The sequence below is a fragment of the Ptychodera flava genome, chromosome 6 (assembly GCF_041260155.1).
Source record: "Ptychodera flava strain L36383 chromosome 6, AS_Pfla_20210202, whole genome shotgun sequence".
Lineage (NCBI taxonomy): Eukaryota > Metazoa > Hemichordata > Enteropneusta > Ptychoderidae > Ptychodera > Ptychodera flava.
Window position 1 is genome coordinate 12,925,478 of NC_091933.1, and position 14,711 is coordinate 12,940,188.

The following is a 14,711-nucleotide window of genomic DNA, read 5'->3' on the forward strand; positions in this document are numbered from 1 at the left end:
GGCATATGTAGACACGTCTATGGGACGCATAGTCCCAGAGCTGAATAGACCACAGGGGACTGTGGTTTCGCTTACGCTCGCTCCGTTCCGACAATCTGCTCAGCTAACCCAATTTCCTGGCCCCACACTAAGCAGTCGGGTATTATGACAGTGATTTGAAGAAAGTGCAAATTCATATCATTTTAACCTTATTAGTTACTCAGTGCCGCAATTTCGGGGCGTCTGTTTTTGTGTACGGCGATTTTGACGTCATCAGTTTGTGGCTATACCACTTGTAAAATGATGTTTGGATCGTTTTGGGTAGTTTTTGCTCCGTTTTGGTCGTTTTGGTCGTTTAGACATTTAGAAACGCCCGTGTGCTGAGCGCGAGGCAGACAGAGCGGACGACAAGTGCGTGCGGGAGGATCGTCTCAAAATATTTGATAATCGTACAGTAAGAGCACAGGCGTACGGAATGTTTCCTAGATCGTCGTCGGATGGGAAGTGACTTACACTGTACTGTGAGGCCGAAGGCCGAACCTCGTACTGTATAAGAATTCTTATACAGTACGAGGTTCGGCCTTAGGCCTCACAGTACAGTGTCAGTCACTTCCCATCCGACGACGATCTAGGAAACATTCCGTACGCCTGTGAGTAAGAGTAAGGCATTATTATCGATATATGTCACAGTATGTGCACATGGTTTCTCCAATAATTTACCTCCTACACTGTGACGAGAGATACCCGATATTGTACCTCGTGTTCCAATGAAGTTTGAATGAGGCTGACCCAACAGTTTAGAATACAACATTATGTATTTTTGATTCTTAGATTACTAAGGTGTGTGAAGTTAGCTCCCAGTTCCCACTGAATCCCAGTGCCCAGTTCGAGTATATAGGCGAATATAAAGGAGCTGGTGTGTGAAGGTGTTGCTGCGAAAACGAGCCCTGCACTCCTGACGTTGTTCTGCCTACCACTCCAATGAACCAAGCTACCCGAGTGGCAGAGGCTACGGATTCGCAGCAAGTGAAGGTAGCTCCCAGTTCCCAGTTCCCAGTTGGAGTAATAGCTCCCAGTTCCCAGTGCCCAATTGCAAATAAGGAGCAATTGCAAATAAGGAGCTGGCTCACAGTTCCCAGTTTGAGCAAATACGAAGAAGGAGCTGCCTCCCAGTTCGAGCAGTTAAGTTGCAAATAAGGAGCTGGCTCCCAGTTCCCAGTTCGAGTAAATGTGAATAAGTAGCTGGCTCCCAGTTCCCAGTTGGAGCAAATGTGAATAAGGGGTGGGCCATTTGATCTGCGGGAGATTGATGAGGTGGCAATTTTTTTTTTCAACTTTCCAATGATTTTTATCGTCTAGCCATCTGCAGCCGATTTGTTTTTAAACTGATGTCTGCTAAAAATGTTTGTTTCCAAACAACAATGACTAGAGTGTGTCAATTATGGTGTAACTTTAATATGTCTTCCGTTCATAACATACGGTACACGTCAGGTCATAATGCGTTATGTATGCTGCTTGGGTTGCCACGAAATGCCAGTGCTTCATCTCTGTTTGTTGTAAATAATGTTAATAACTTTTCAGTATTAAGGAGAAAAGTAGTGTTTAGCTTTGTGAACTGGCTTCTTACAGTGAAATAATGATATATAAATCATATATACCTAATATGTACCTATCAACTTAGCCGCACATATTTTATTGATATCGCTTTCCTCTTTTCCTGCAGTCTTTTGATTTTCCTCTTTCTTATTTAACAGGCACCTTGGATCACTCAAAGAAAGCAGGATCAACGTAATATTATTAAAGTTGCAGTGTTTGCTTGAAAATAGGCCTTGTATATCAGATCATGTCATCCCAGTCAGCTGCTGTACAGCACAGGTAAGTCAGACACTTAAAACTGTGTACTTCACTCTGACTCTGAGACTTTGTGAAAAAGTTCAATCTTCTGCTCTCAACTCACGTTTTGAAATACATATAGCAACTGAAGAGACTTAGCCGTTACAATTTTTACTTGATGCAATGTAAATGTGTGTGCGTGTGTATATATATATATATATATATATATATATATATATATATATATATATATATATATATATATATATATATATATATATATATATATATATCTGTCTATATTAACATTAATAAACCATGCAAAGAGGTCTCGTGTGTATATATATATATATATATATATATATATATATATATATATAAAAATATATATATATATATATATATATATGTATATATATATATATGTAGGAAACTCTGTCTATATTAACATTAATAAACCATGCAAAGAGGTCTTACGAAACATGTGAAGCATGATATGCAGTATTAAGAAATGATAAAATCCATGATACAGATTCATACGTTTATAGAATGTTTAATGCAAAAATATTATTAAGGTATATAATTCTACATCATAGGCTGTATTTAAAGGTCTTGTTTTTTGTACCAAAGTATATTCTTCATATTTAATATTCTCTGACTAAATGTAATAAACAGCCTATTTATTCAAAAGTTGTATTCTGTGTAAATGTATTTATGATATATGCTTAGAAACCCACTGACTTGATGTGATTTTAATTTCATTCAAACTCTACCAATTAAGTCAACCTAACCTGGTTTTCGCTTAACATCCATAGAGCAGAGAATGATAAATATATCTTATTCATGTGCCTCGACTGTAAACATTGTTTTTAGCAGAATATTCAGGTCTGTGAATCTTGATGTTTAATAAAAAATAAACACAGAAACCATATTGTAATTAATTTATTTGTGATTGCTGAAATCCTTTGCCATTGCTATCATTGTTACCAGGGCCTGGATGATGTTCGTACAGAAATACTCCTGCAGGCATTGGACACTGAGAAGTTCCCGCATCTTACAAGCTCATTCCAAGTGCCAACAACAGATGTTTTCAATGATATTTTAGAACTTCGTAAAGATGGAGTAGTATTGTTGTCATGGCAACAGTGCGTAGATTTGATGTTGAAGAATGGTAGTCTAGAGAAGGATGAATTGCTGGATCCAGAGATGAGATTTCTTCAACAAACTGTAAGTGTCAACCATTGATATTTTGGTATTTTGCCATATCTATTAAAAGCTAGCTCGAAGGTGCTTGAAATATCGCTGTAAGTTTTTCTTTAGTAATTTGCTGTAATTACTTGGGTTCTGTTGCATGAAAAAACCTATCATCAATTTATCTCCTTAAGGCAAAATGTGCCTCATTGAAAGATAGACTCTCAAATTTTTATAATTTTTTTCTGATCTACCACTTGTGAGGGCTCATTTTAAAGTCCTTGGAGGAGAAAACTTACCCTCGTAGTTCTTCAAAAATAGAATTTTTTTTTATTTTACCCCATAGAGTCAACACAGAGATGGTAGCCATTTTGAATTTCAAAAATCGGTATAAATGTCAGGTAATTTGTTTCCCTACCACGAAACTTTGCATGGTGACCCGAGATTTTATTCTTGATTTTGTAAGAGAATGGTTTAAAGGTTTAATTGAGAAAATTTTGAGCAAAAGTTTAGTTTTCCACTTTCAAGAGACTAATTACCTTGAGTGAAACCATAACTGTACTTGTTGGAAAAAATGTCAGGTCATACAAATATGCAAAAATGCAATGTATAAAGTTTGAAGTGACAACTATGGCAAAGAAAATTACATCATGGGGAAACGTGGTCAACTTACCATTTTTGTAATGGTTGACTCCATAACTAACATATTAACATGACTATATTTAAATTTTTTTCATTATTTTTCAGGGAGGAATTCTAAAATTTGAATTTCCTAAACCACTGTTCAGGCCCGACAATGATGACAACAACAGGACTACGGCAGTTTGTCTCTTTCCAGAAGCACTGGTAGGAACGTTATGCAGTGTTCATGTGGATGATGACCAGAAAGCTTTCCAGTTTGAATCTTCCAGGTTTTGGCCCAAGGACTCCGTCACCAGAAAGCCACATCCCAGCGATTTAGTCAGAGCACTTGAAGAGATTCCTTCACAGGGCCTGATCAGACCATGTCTTCTACCATTGCTATGGCAGGTTTGTATTTCTCAAATTGTGTACTGATGCCCACACTAATTTATCAATATTTTCATAAAGTTATAAGCCTACTGAACTTTTTGATCTGTCATCCATCTGTATGTGATGTTCAAAGTCAACCCAACACCATTGAACTCACACAAGGGTAATTTGGATATGACAGTAAAAGAAACAGGAGCTGGAACTTTATGATAATGATATTTTGTACTTTTGTTCTAGAAATAGAGAGTAATACCATTGTGTTCTTCTTCCATAGTGCAAATGTGTCTTGTGATATTAAATATTTAGCCTAAAATAACACATTGTGTACAACATTCAGTGTTATTGTTGACAAATGAATTCTATATTCAAGATTTATTGTAAACTATGATAACATTTGATATATTACACACAGACAGGCTTGGTTGATAAAATTAACAGCAGACATTGCAATATGATTTTTGGAGAGCAAGAAACTACTACATTTTAATGTAATTGTATGTCAATACTTTTATACTTTTAAGTTGGTGGCATATAGCAATACATAAAAATTACTGTATTGTCAGTGTTGTGCCAGTCACTCATTCTTTCTCTTTTAAAATGTACTAGATATATTTTATTTTGCGTGAATAATAGTAAAACTGGCTGGAATTTGTTTATTGGGAGATGCATGGCATTGGCATGCCTATTTTGATACAAAGATAGATGACAAGGGGAAAGATTTATAGAAATCGCCATAGAGGGTGCTCTTCTAAATGCAGTTGGTGTATGTTAAGAGTGTTTTACATAGTTGTCAGGCATTCTTTGCTATCTTCCATTTTTTATTTTTTGTGTGCAATATGCATAATTGTATAGATATTTGTACCACATTTTGAAGAAATAGTATTTTAGATGGTTGCTTTTTTTGCTAATAGATGAAGGTGTTACTACGTAAGGGAATGAACAGCTTATAGACACTAAGCTTGAAGATTTGGTTTGATTTGATTCTAATGCAAAATTATACTATTATAGTAATTTTGAAATAATTCAATCTTACACTGTTATCATTTAATGAAATTATTGTGCAAATTGCAGTAAAATGACTAAGTGTGACAGTATGTTATGTAATCAGTGATAAATTATATATTTACTGATGATTATCTGAGTGTTTCATGGTAATACTCAACAGTGAACTCTTTCTCATGACCATGCAGTCAAAAGCTATAGCCTTTTTTATTCATTCATAAACAAAATCCCATAATCAAATAATATTTTTGCAATTTGATAGCAGCACTGTACCATAACTTGGTACTCATACTTGTAATAGGAGTCTATTGTACACTGTAGAATGTCTTAATTGTCAGGATAGCTCATTCAAAACACTCTGACTTTAATTCAAATTGTTAACCCATTGTCCTTGAAAGTTGTAACACTTGAGGTCAAAATCAACTTTGAAAACTAAATCAGACCAGTGATTTTGATAATGCAGTCTTTGAACCACATTGATATATATATATATATATATATATATATATATATATATATATACACACACACACACACACACACACACACACACACACACCTCAGTTCTAAATTGAACTTTAAATTGTGTAGATTGTAAGAGTAATTTTACAAGTTGATATTAACCCTATCATTTTCCATATGATGTAAGCCTGGTAGCATAATCCAGTGGCTCTATACAGTTATATATATAGACAACTTACTATTCATTTTATATATTTCAAATCGATGAAAGACATTTAGATTTAATTTAGGAATTCGTTTACCTCACATTATCCAAAAAATGATATTGTTTATCAGCAAAAGCTCTGCCTTTGTTCAAGATCTTGACTCTCTTGTACAATTGTAGATACTGCAATTGTTTACTACAGCTCAGTATTAGCCTGCTAGTCAAAAGCATTTTTCATACTTGTGTGTGCAGTTATATGAGTTCTGTACATGTACACCACAACATGTAGGTTGATATCTATAGATATAAAGTACATGAAAAGTGGACCTTTTTCCGAAGGAACCATTCTTCACCAGGGGTTTTCTCTTGCTGCCTAAAGTCAGATTAACTTAAAAGAGTCATGCTAGGGAACAGCAGCCACTGAATGATTGTCCTTTTCCATTGATAATTCAATGAGCCATTGTCACTCACTTTCCATAACTTGCGCACCCCGAGGGATGCATGTGACTAAACTCATTACTAATGACTCATACATTTGTGGAGCAAATAATTCTATCACCCGTTCATTCCGGTGTAATTTGTAGTAATTTAATTAACTTAAGGTAATATTATTAGTAATGTACATTGCAAACTTATGGTCAATCATTTGATATCATCAAATTTGGTAAAAAGCTGTGTTTAAAAACCCAAGTAACAGAGGTGCAGTATTTGTATAATGAGATATTTTAATCATTTTAGCTTATAATGCAGGCACATGGACATATTTAAAGCTGTAAAAGATAGAAAACAAACACCAGCATTTGCAGAGAGACTGAGAGAGAGAGCATTAGATTAAATAATTGCTGATTTCATAGTTTAAAGGTCTGCCATACTTAAAATTTTCCTCTGTATATTGAACACTTCACAATTTAATTATTCTGCTCAAGCAGAACCAACCATTTCTTCAAAGGGACCAGCTTTCTACAATTGCTAATGACAGTTGTGTGCAAAGTGTGACTGCCCCAGCGTGAGTCCTTTTTTCCCAGGGTTACTATGATAAGTGCAATTGATATGCATGAGAACACACCATTCAGGCAATAGGGGTGATCTGGCTGTACAATGATAATGTCAATACACAGTAAGAACAATCCATTTATATGTCAGACTGAATCATCGTGCACAAGAATATAATCCAGTCTGAATGGAAATTGCTGTTTAAGAATACAGTATACACAGTGTATGTGAAAATAACACTTGACAAGTCTTTTGTAAAACGACATACTGTGTCTCTCTCTTTATTTGAAAATGATTGATTATTTATCTGCAGCACAAAAGGATTGCATCAAGTATACACAGATCTCTCCAGATTCTTTCATGTGCACTTGCAGTCTGCTTGTAGTACATTAACTCTCAAGTGCTGTACATGTACACATGACCAGTGCTATTATCTATGGATTACAGTACAACTTCAAACTTGCACAGTGCAAGAGCTTTTCTAGGTAGAATGTGTGCCCCTAATTTCTATACTTTGTATTCATTAATGCAGACAATTACAAAGCAATAAATGTTTAATAATTATGTGTGAGATAATTGAAGACCATCATAAATAATCAACAATTAGTAATAATCTTCAGGCAATTATATAAATACCAGCAGCAAGGTCACACTAACCTAGAACCTCAGTATCCTGCATGTAGTGTATTTCCAGTTTGTACACTGTTTTTTTGGTGGGTGTATTTTATATCTAAGCCTGAGCAATGTTACCATTTTTACATCACCAATTTTCTAGGGGAGGCCAGCTTCAATTTTGGCTATCACTACACGTACATGTATCTCTGAGTGGAGTAAACTCACATGCATGGCTGTAAGTGCCACAATACATTGGAAATCAACATATCATATGTTGTACATTCAATTCTATCGTCATTTTTGGCAAACTGCTAAATTGTAAAATGGTTGTTTCGATTACATCAGTTTAGGGCATACCAGTACCTGCCACTTTGTAAGAGTTACAAAACTAACAAATTATTAATCAAGTATCAGTATATGCAATCATCAAAACATGCACAATATTGCGTATGTTGTATGAGAACAAGTACATATGCACTGCTTTACAGGGAATCGGATTCTTTCTATGGTGCATGTAATGATAAAATGCCATTAAATTTGTTTTGAGGGTCAGAGAAACAGAACACTATTATATGTTGAAGCCAAAGTTTTGATAATTTTAGAAAAGAATGACTTTTAAAATAGTTACATGAGGGAAAGTATTATTTCCCTTAAGTGTTAGAACCTGGCTGCAGATCAGTACTGACATAGCATGCCTACCCTGCATACATGTATGTGATGTATTGGATATTTGTAAGATTATGATCAAATTATCCATTTGGAGTTCATCAAATTTCCTGTTGGAATATTGATAATGAAAATCAGGCAATTCTGTCTTTTGCTGATGAAAAAAACAATTTTGAAAAGAAAAAATAGGCTGCTATGATCCCAGCACTAAAGGAAATTGTTTAAAGTTTAGACTGATATGAGCATTTTTGCTGTAAGTTTATGTTTTGCCCTCCAGTTTATAATTGACTGCATTTATATTGTCCCTCACATATTGATCAATTGTATTCTACCCAGAGCACTATGATAGGTGCTGACAGCTTTAAGTGCATTCCATGCATGGCTTAGGCTAGTGTACAGCAGAGGATTAATGTAGGTCCGTGTTAGAGCATGTTATTTGGAAGATTTTCTGTATAAATGATATGGTAACTGACTATTTTACTGGGTGAGAGAAAAATATATGTTATCATTTTGCTGCCAGCTTCATTTATTGAACTTTACTACTGCCAGTTCGTGTGGTCATATATAAGCTCAAGTTAATTTCATACGTGAAACGGTGAACTAAGTTTCCCATGGTAATAAATGCACAGTTTTGAAGTTGAGGTGTGTGTGATACTAATTAAGTTGCTCTTTATGATTAACTTGTCTATAATAAGATCGAGGACTGTTGAGTTTCAAAGGTTTTGTTTTTTCATGTATGTATACTCTATAAACATGTTCCAATTTAACCCTTTTCCTGCCAAGTCGGTGAAAATCCGCTTGAAATTCGGTGTAGCTAGAATCTGAGCAGCCACGGCCGTTATCCTGCCAAGGCGGTGGAAATCGGGCTACTTTTTGGTACCCCCTTTCCTGCCTAGTCGACGGAACTACGTGTAGCAAACCCTTGCTCGCGCTAGGGGTCGTTCGAGGACAGGTTTTGGGCGAGGAACGGCGTTTGCTCTCGAAATGGGTTCACAGAGAGTCCAACGACAGGGAAAGGTGCGGAAGCTACCCAGCCAGTCCCCCACCCCGGTGGGGGACTGTTTTTTTTTTTGGGGACGAGTAGCGTACTTGGCAGGTTAGCACGTTGACGTATTCTAGCGGAGTTTGGGCTAACTTGGCTCTGAGGCACTACATAGATTGCGGCCGAAATTGACCGTCTCGGCAACGCTAATCTGTAAGGCAACCGCCTAAGACCGCCTCAGCTGGCGGTGCAATTTTTTGCCAATGGTGCGAGACGAAAATCACGGACTTGGTCCTGATTGACGGGAAGTGCGGACGGATTTGACGGACTCGGCTTTCTCGAAGGCAACCGCCTAAGACCGCCTCAGCTGGCGGTGCAATTTTTTGCCAATGGTGCGAGACGAAAATCACGGACTTGGTCCTGATTGACGGGAAGTGCGGACGGATTTGACGGACTCGGCTTGATTAGTCCCTGACATGGAACTGATCCGAACGGACTTGAGCGACATTTGTGAAGGGTAACCACCGCTTTTAACCGACTTGTTACCTTCTCGAAAAGACTACCCACTCAGATGTCGGACGTTGTCGGCTGCACTTGGCTCTAGACGTTCAAGCCGTGCAACGAAACACACCGCCTCAGCCTTGCCATTCAGGAACATGGCCTCAAAATTTGATACCATTGTTCACCGACTTGGCGGCTGCGGTTAGGTGCGTGAACCGTTGTTCACCGACTTGTTACGCCTATGTTGTCCCTGTGAAGTTCGGCTAACGGCCGAGTCTAACGGGAGTTGGCAGACCTGTGTTTGGTTTATACCGTAGTATGACCGACTCAGGTAGAGGTACCTGTCGGTATATTCCGAGTTTTACGCACTCGGGCGTCAATGACGGGTCGTCATCACCGCTGATGACGTAGACGTGCTGGCCACGTTATTTGAAGGAGCCATGTTTGCCCAACGGACGAGGCCGAGACAGCCGTTGACAATTTTGGCATCCTTCATCTTTGACCGCCTTAGTTGGGTAAGCCGCTCGGCAGGCGACGGTTATGACCTAAACAGCCGCTGAAGCACTGTTCGTTGCCGTACAAGAACGAGACGGCCAGTCCATTACTGCTTAATGGGCAATCTGTCGGGTTGGCTTGTCACCGACTTGGATGACAATACGCCCTGCGCAGGCGTACTTAGAAGGGACATGAGGTTAAAGATACGGGTTTCCCACCCGTACTAAACATGGGCTTGGGCCAACGTCCTTGGGTGGCAGGTGCGCATGCCACGTACCCAGCTGGACGGAATGTCAAGTTGAGATGCTAATGACATTGACTATGTTATGCTAAGTGCTCGAGGGATTTGCATCGCAAATGAGTATTATTAGCATATCAAATGGTGCGGACAGGCAATTTACATGACGGGTAGGAATGTCAGCGCCGGTTGGTGGACTGATTGCCGTAGGTCCATTATAATAACAGGTGGTTGCATATATTAACACCCCTGCGTCCAATCATGTCCAGGGCTTTGTTTCCCTGTGGCTTTAAAAGGGAGGGACCTGCTAGTCTGTCGACACTGTTCCAGACATGAGCTTGACGGACCGCAAAAGTTTTCTGAAGGCGAGCAGACGACTGAAGCTCAAAGATGCAGAGTCTCCGGGCGGTAGTGGTAGCGATCGTTGTGATGTCCCTAGTAAACGTTCTAAGAAGTCGGGCAAGAAACGCTCCCGTAAGGCGAAGCCATCTCCGGCTGAAAAACCCAGTGGTAAGCGTAAACGTAAGACGATCGTTCTGCCGATGAGGATGATGACGGGTCACCGGTTGCCAGTGGTTCTCACCCGGCTGCTCCGGGAGAGACTACTTCACCTGCAGAGACTACATCTGCTCTTGTGGAGATACTTCACCTGCACAGACTACGTCTGCTGCTGCTAGTGAGACAGTGAGTAATGAGACGGCTGATGCCATTGGTTCTCCCCCGGCTGCTCCGGGAGAGACACCACCTGTTGCTACTATGAGCCCTCATCCTGCGTCAGGAGAGGTTCCTGTGCCCAGTGCGAAAGAGCTTGAGTCCTCGTCATCAGCAGAGGCTGCCGAGCCCGCTCCTGCCATAGTTTCGTGTGCTGCGATGTCCCCGCCGAAAAAGATAGTGCGGAGGGTTCGTTATCAGGATAGCCCACCTGATTTTGAGCCAGATATGATCCTTGATGCCGCTACGGGCGAGTTCAGGCCCAGACGCCCAGACGACGGTGATATCACCGCTGAGTCCGACTCGGAGGTTGACGAGGATGCGGCAGAGGACGATGACTTTTATGACAGGCAGTACGTAGGTGAGGCAAGCTCTGACGACGATGATGACGTTGCTGCTGTGTTGGCGGAGGACGACACACCTCCTGTCTGGCGTATGTCGGAGACTACCGATGCTAATATATTTGAGGAGACCGATTTTGACCATGAGAGAGGACCGACTTTCACCTTGCCCAGCCACGCCCGTGAGCTCGATTACTTTTTTAAGTTTATTCCAGCTACACTGATCAGATTGGCCAAGGACGAGACTAATAAATACGCCAAATTCCACCAGCGACATATCGCTAGGAAAATAGATAAATACTGGCGTAACGCTGACTACCGAGAGGTGCAGGCGTTCATTGGCGTCTTAGTCTGTATGGGTATCGACCGTAAATCATCAGTGGAGGATTATTGGTCTAGCGATCCCTTTCTGAGAAACCAGGGTATTTCTACTGTGATTACCCGCAGTCGCTTTCAGCAGCTTATGCGATACTTTCATCTGGCAGACCCAGAGAACGATCCACGTCGTGATCCTGATGAGGCACGCCGCCGACGTCGGTGTCAGGAGGATCCCCTGTATAAAATCAATCCATGGATGGAGCCCATAGTTGACCGGTGCGTAAATAATTATAAGATGGGTAGAGAGATCTCCATCGACGAGGGCATGGTGCGATTTAAGGGCCGTTCTAAATTTAAGCAGAGATTACCGCATAAGCCTGATCGAGACGGTTTCAAGATATGGCAGCTGTGCGACTCCACCACTGCATACATAGCTAACTTTGCACCGTACCTAGGTGTGAAATATCGGGATCGGACTGATGGGAGACGGCAGGAGCGAGGTGTGGTGAAAAGAATTACGATGGAGCTGGTCCAGCCATTCTGTGGATATAATCACAGCCTATTCTGTGATAGCCTGTTTAGCACGGTCGTTACTGCTAGAGAGCTGATGGAGACCGGATCTACATGGTCGGGAGTTTCAAACCGCCGTAATCGTCGCACCATGCCCCCTCAATTAATTCCGCCGGGTAAGAGGAAGCGCCTTCCTCTGTCTGTTGGGGATATGAAAGCCACGACCAGAACGGACTCTCGTCTTAACATCACTGCTTATCAGGATAGTAACGCTCAGGTGCTGATCTTGAATACGGTCTATCCACCCTTGGAGTGCGTGCCAGTGGGGGAGGGAGACGAGCGGCGACAAGTGCCTCTGTCGCTGTATAATTATCGCCGGTACATGGGAGGCGTCGACCGAGCCAACCAGAAGCGCAAGTACTTTCACACTGGGCGCAAGAACCACAGATGGTGGACATATCTGGCATGTTACCTGATTGATGTTGCCCTGGTAAATGCATATATATGCTTCAAGCATGTACACCCTGATAGTAAGCTGACCCATAAGATGTTTCATCTGCGTGTCGGGAAACAACTCATTGGCGGTTATTGTGGGCGATCGCAGCCCAGTGTGAGAGAGGTCGAGGCCACTGTTTCTCTTGCCTCGTACATCAATCCACAAAATCAGCCGATGCACGTTGTCAGCCGTTTGGAGGGGCGGCAGAAATGCTGTAAAGTATGTAGCAGAGAGGGTAAGACCACTGCGAGCGGACGACTGTCTGAGACGTCCAAAGGATGTAGTCTGTGCGGGGTTCATCTTCACGAGGGCGAGTGTTTTGCGGCTTTTCATCATCGCATGATGCTACGAGGTAAGAGGAGCATTGGCGTGCAGACCTCTACTCACACAGCCCCGACGACACCCATCAGCAAGAGAACCCGACGTAAATAACGGACAGGGGACAGCTTCGCCTAACAGTGGCTTGACTGTATTCTGAACACGGACCATGATCACATTTGAGCACGGTTGTGCCGTTTGTTTGTGCTTTACGATCCCGCTGATTGTAAATTGAAACACGGATTATTTTGTACAATCCCCCGATTGTAATCTTTGTAACACGGACCATGCACTCGGACGTCGAGACAGACTCTGAGATTTATTATTCGGCATAATGTAAATTATTCCCGAATAAAATACTATCTATGGATCGCATATTTTCGTTTTGTTTTGTTTGTTTAGACGGATTATTTTGTACAATTCCCCTATTATAATTTTTGAAACACGGATCTGCCACCCCGATTGTAATTTTTGAAACACGGACCATGCACTCGGACGTCGAGACAGACTCCGAGATTTATTGTTCGGCATAATGTAAATTATTCCCGAATAAAATACTATCTATGGATCGCATATTTCGTTTGTTTTGTTTTTACCCCCACTTTCGTTTTTGGCAGATCCGTAAGGACGCTATAGTAATGGATGAACGTGCGTTGTATCACGTGGGAGGGGCACAGCCCAACGGAGGCTGTGCTCGTGCGACGTAGACGTTGTACCAACCATCTGTCGTTGGGGTTAGTGCATAGAGCAGTTGCACTGTCCAGAGCTAAGGTGGTACAAAACTGCACCTTAGTAACAACTGCACAACTAACGTGTTAGGAAACGGTAACACTAACGAGCTAAGTGTTCACTGAACTGGCCAAACTACGTACACGCCTTCCTTCAATGGCGGAACTATGTCGTTGACACTACGTCAAAGCAGACTGCAATGTGCGACTCTTCCAAGTCGTTCAAAGTACGTGGCCAAGTGACACAACCCAGGGGAAACAGGACAGGTTTGAGGGTGCTCCCGCACCCATAGCACTAACCCTGGGTCTTCTACTAACCCACGAGAGAGGTGACGTTTCCCCGGTGTGGCCGTGCGTGCCGGCGAACGAGCTTTACTTCCGCGAAAGTAAGCTAGAAAAGGGCATAAAAGTGCACGTCCCCCGGGGCAAACAACGCCCGTGACCTCGTCATTTTCTGGACACAACCTCATCAGCGGTTGCCCTCTATACGGGCATGCAAAAATTTTGAAGTCTAACACGTATATGGTCGGTAATCGTACCCCGAAAATGCGGTATTTTCCCGCCAAATGCCTGGCAGGAAAGCGTGCAGGAGAGCCTATCTTCTGTAGACACGGAAAAGGGGGCCGGTTTTGACCGACTTGGCAGGATAACGGACAGGGGCGCTCGGCAGGAAAAGGTTAAATGGTCTCCATGTCAGGCTCCCCTGGTTTGTGTAATACTAGCTATATATTTATTTTTGCTCAGAAAGTCATTTCATCAGTGCAAAGTTAACCAACAATTTATCATAGGAATGATAATGCCTTTTGTATTTGCAAACATTATTTTAACATAAAAAATACCGCAATTATACGGTGTCGCTCAAATTTGATCAGAATTGGTACATTTCAGTATGGGTACCAAAGATAACAATAAATGTTGTTTCTATCTGTTCAGTGCAGGAAAATTCTATGTTGATGTTATGACAATGATTTCTGCACAGTACAACCAGAAAAACAAGAATGACAAAAGTAATTAAGGTCTGAAACTTTAGGTATTGAAGGTCAACTTTAGCAACATGATATGCATAGCAGAAAGGCAGCTAGCCCCCCTTAGTTTGACCATAGACGGTCTTCCTCC

General features: G+C 41.1%; 1 protein-coding gene across 1 annotated transcript in view; it reads left to right on the forward strand.

Annotated features, from left to right (window-relative positions):
• Window positions 1-14,711, forward strand: part of LOC139134875 (uncharacterized) — a 64,897-nt gene that overhangs the window by 19,277 nt on the left and 30,909 nt on the right. Inside the window, exons 6-8 of the mRNA XM_070701953.1 lie at window positions 1,734-1,854; window positions 2,803-3,039; window positions 3,751-4,032. Of these exons, the coding sequence (XP_070558054.1) occupies window positions 1,734-1,854; window positions 2,803-3,039; window positions 3,751-4,032 (640 nt within the window). The remainder of the gene's footprint in view (window positions 1-1,733; window positions 1,855-2,802; window positions 3,040-3,750; window positions 4,033-14,711) is intronic.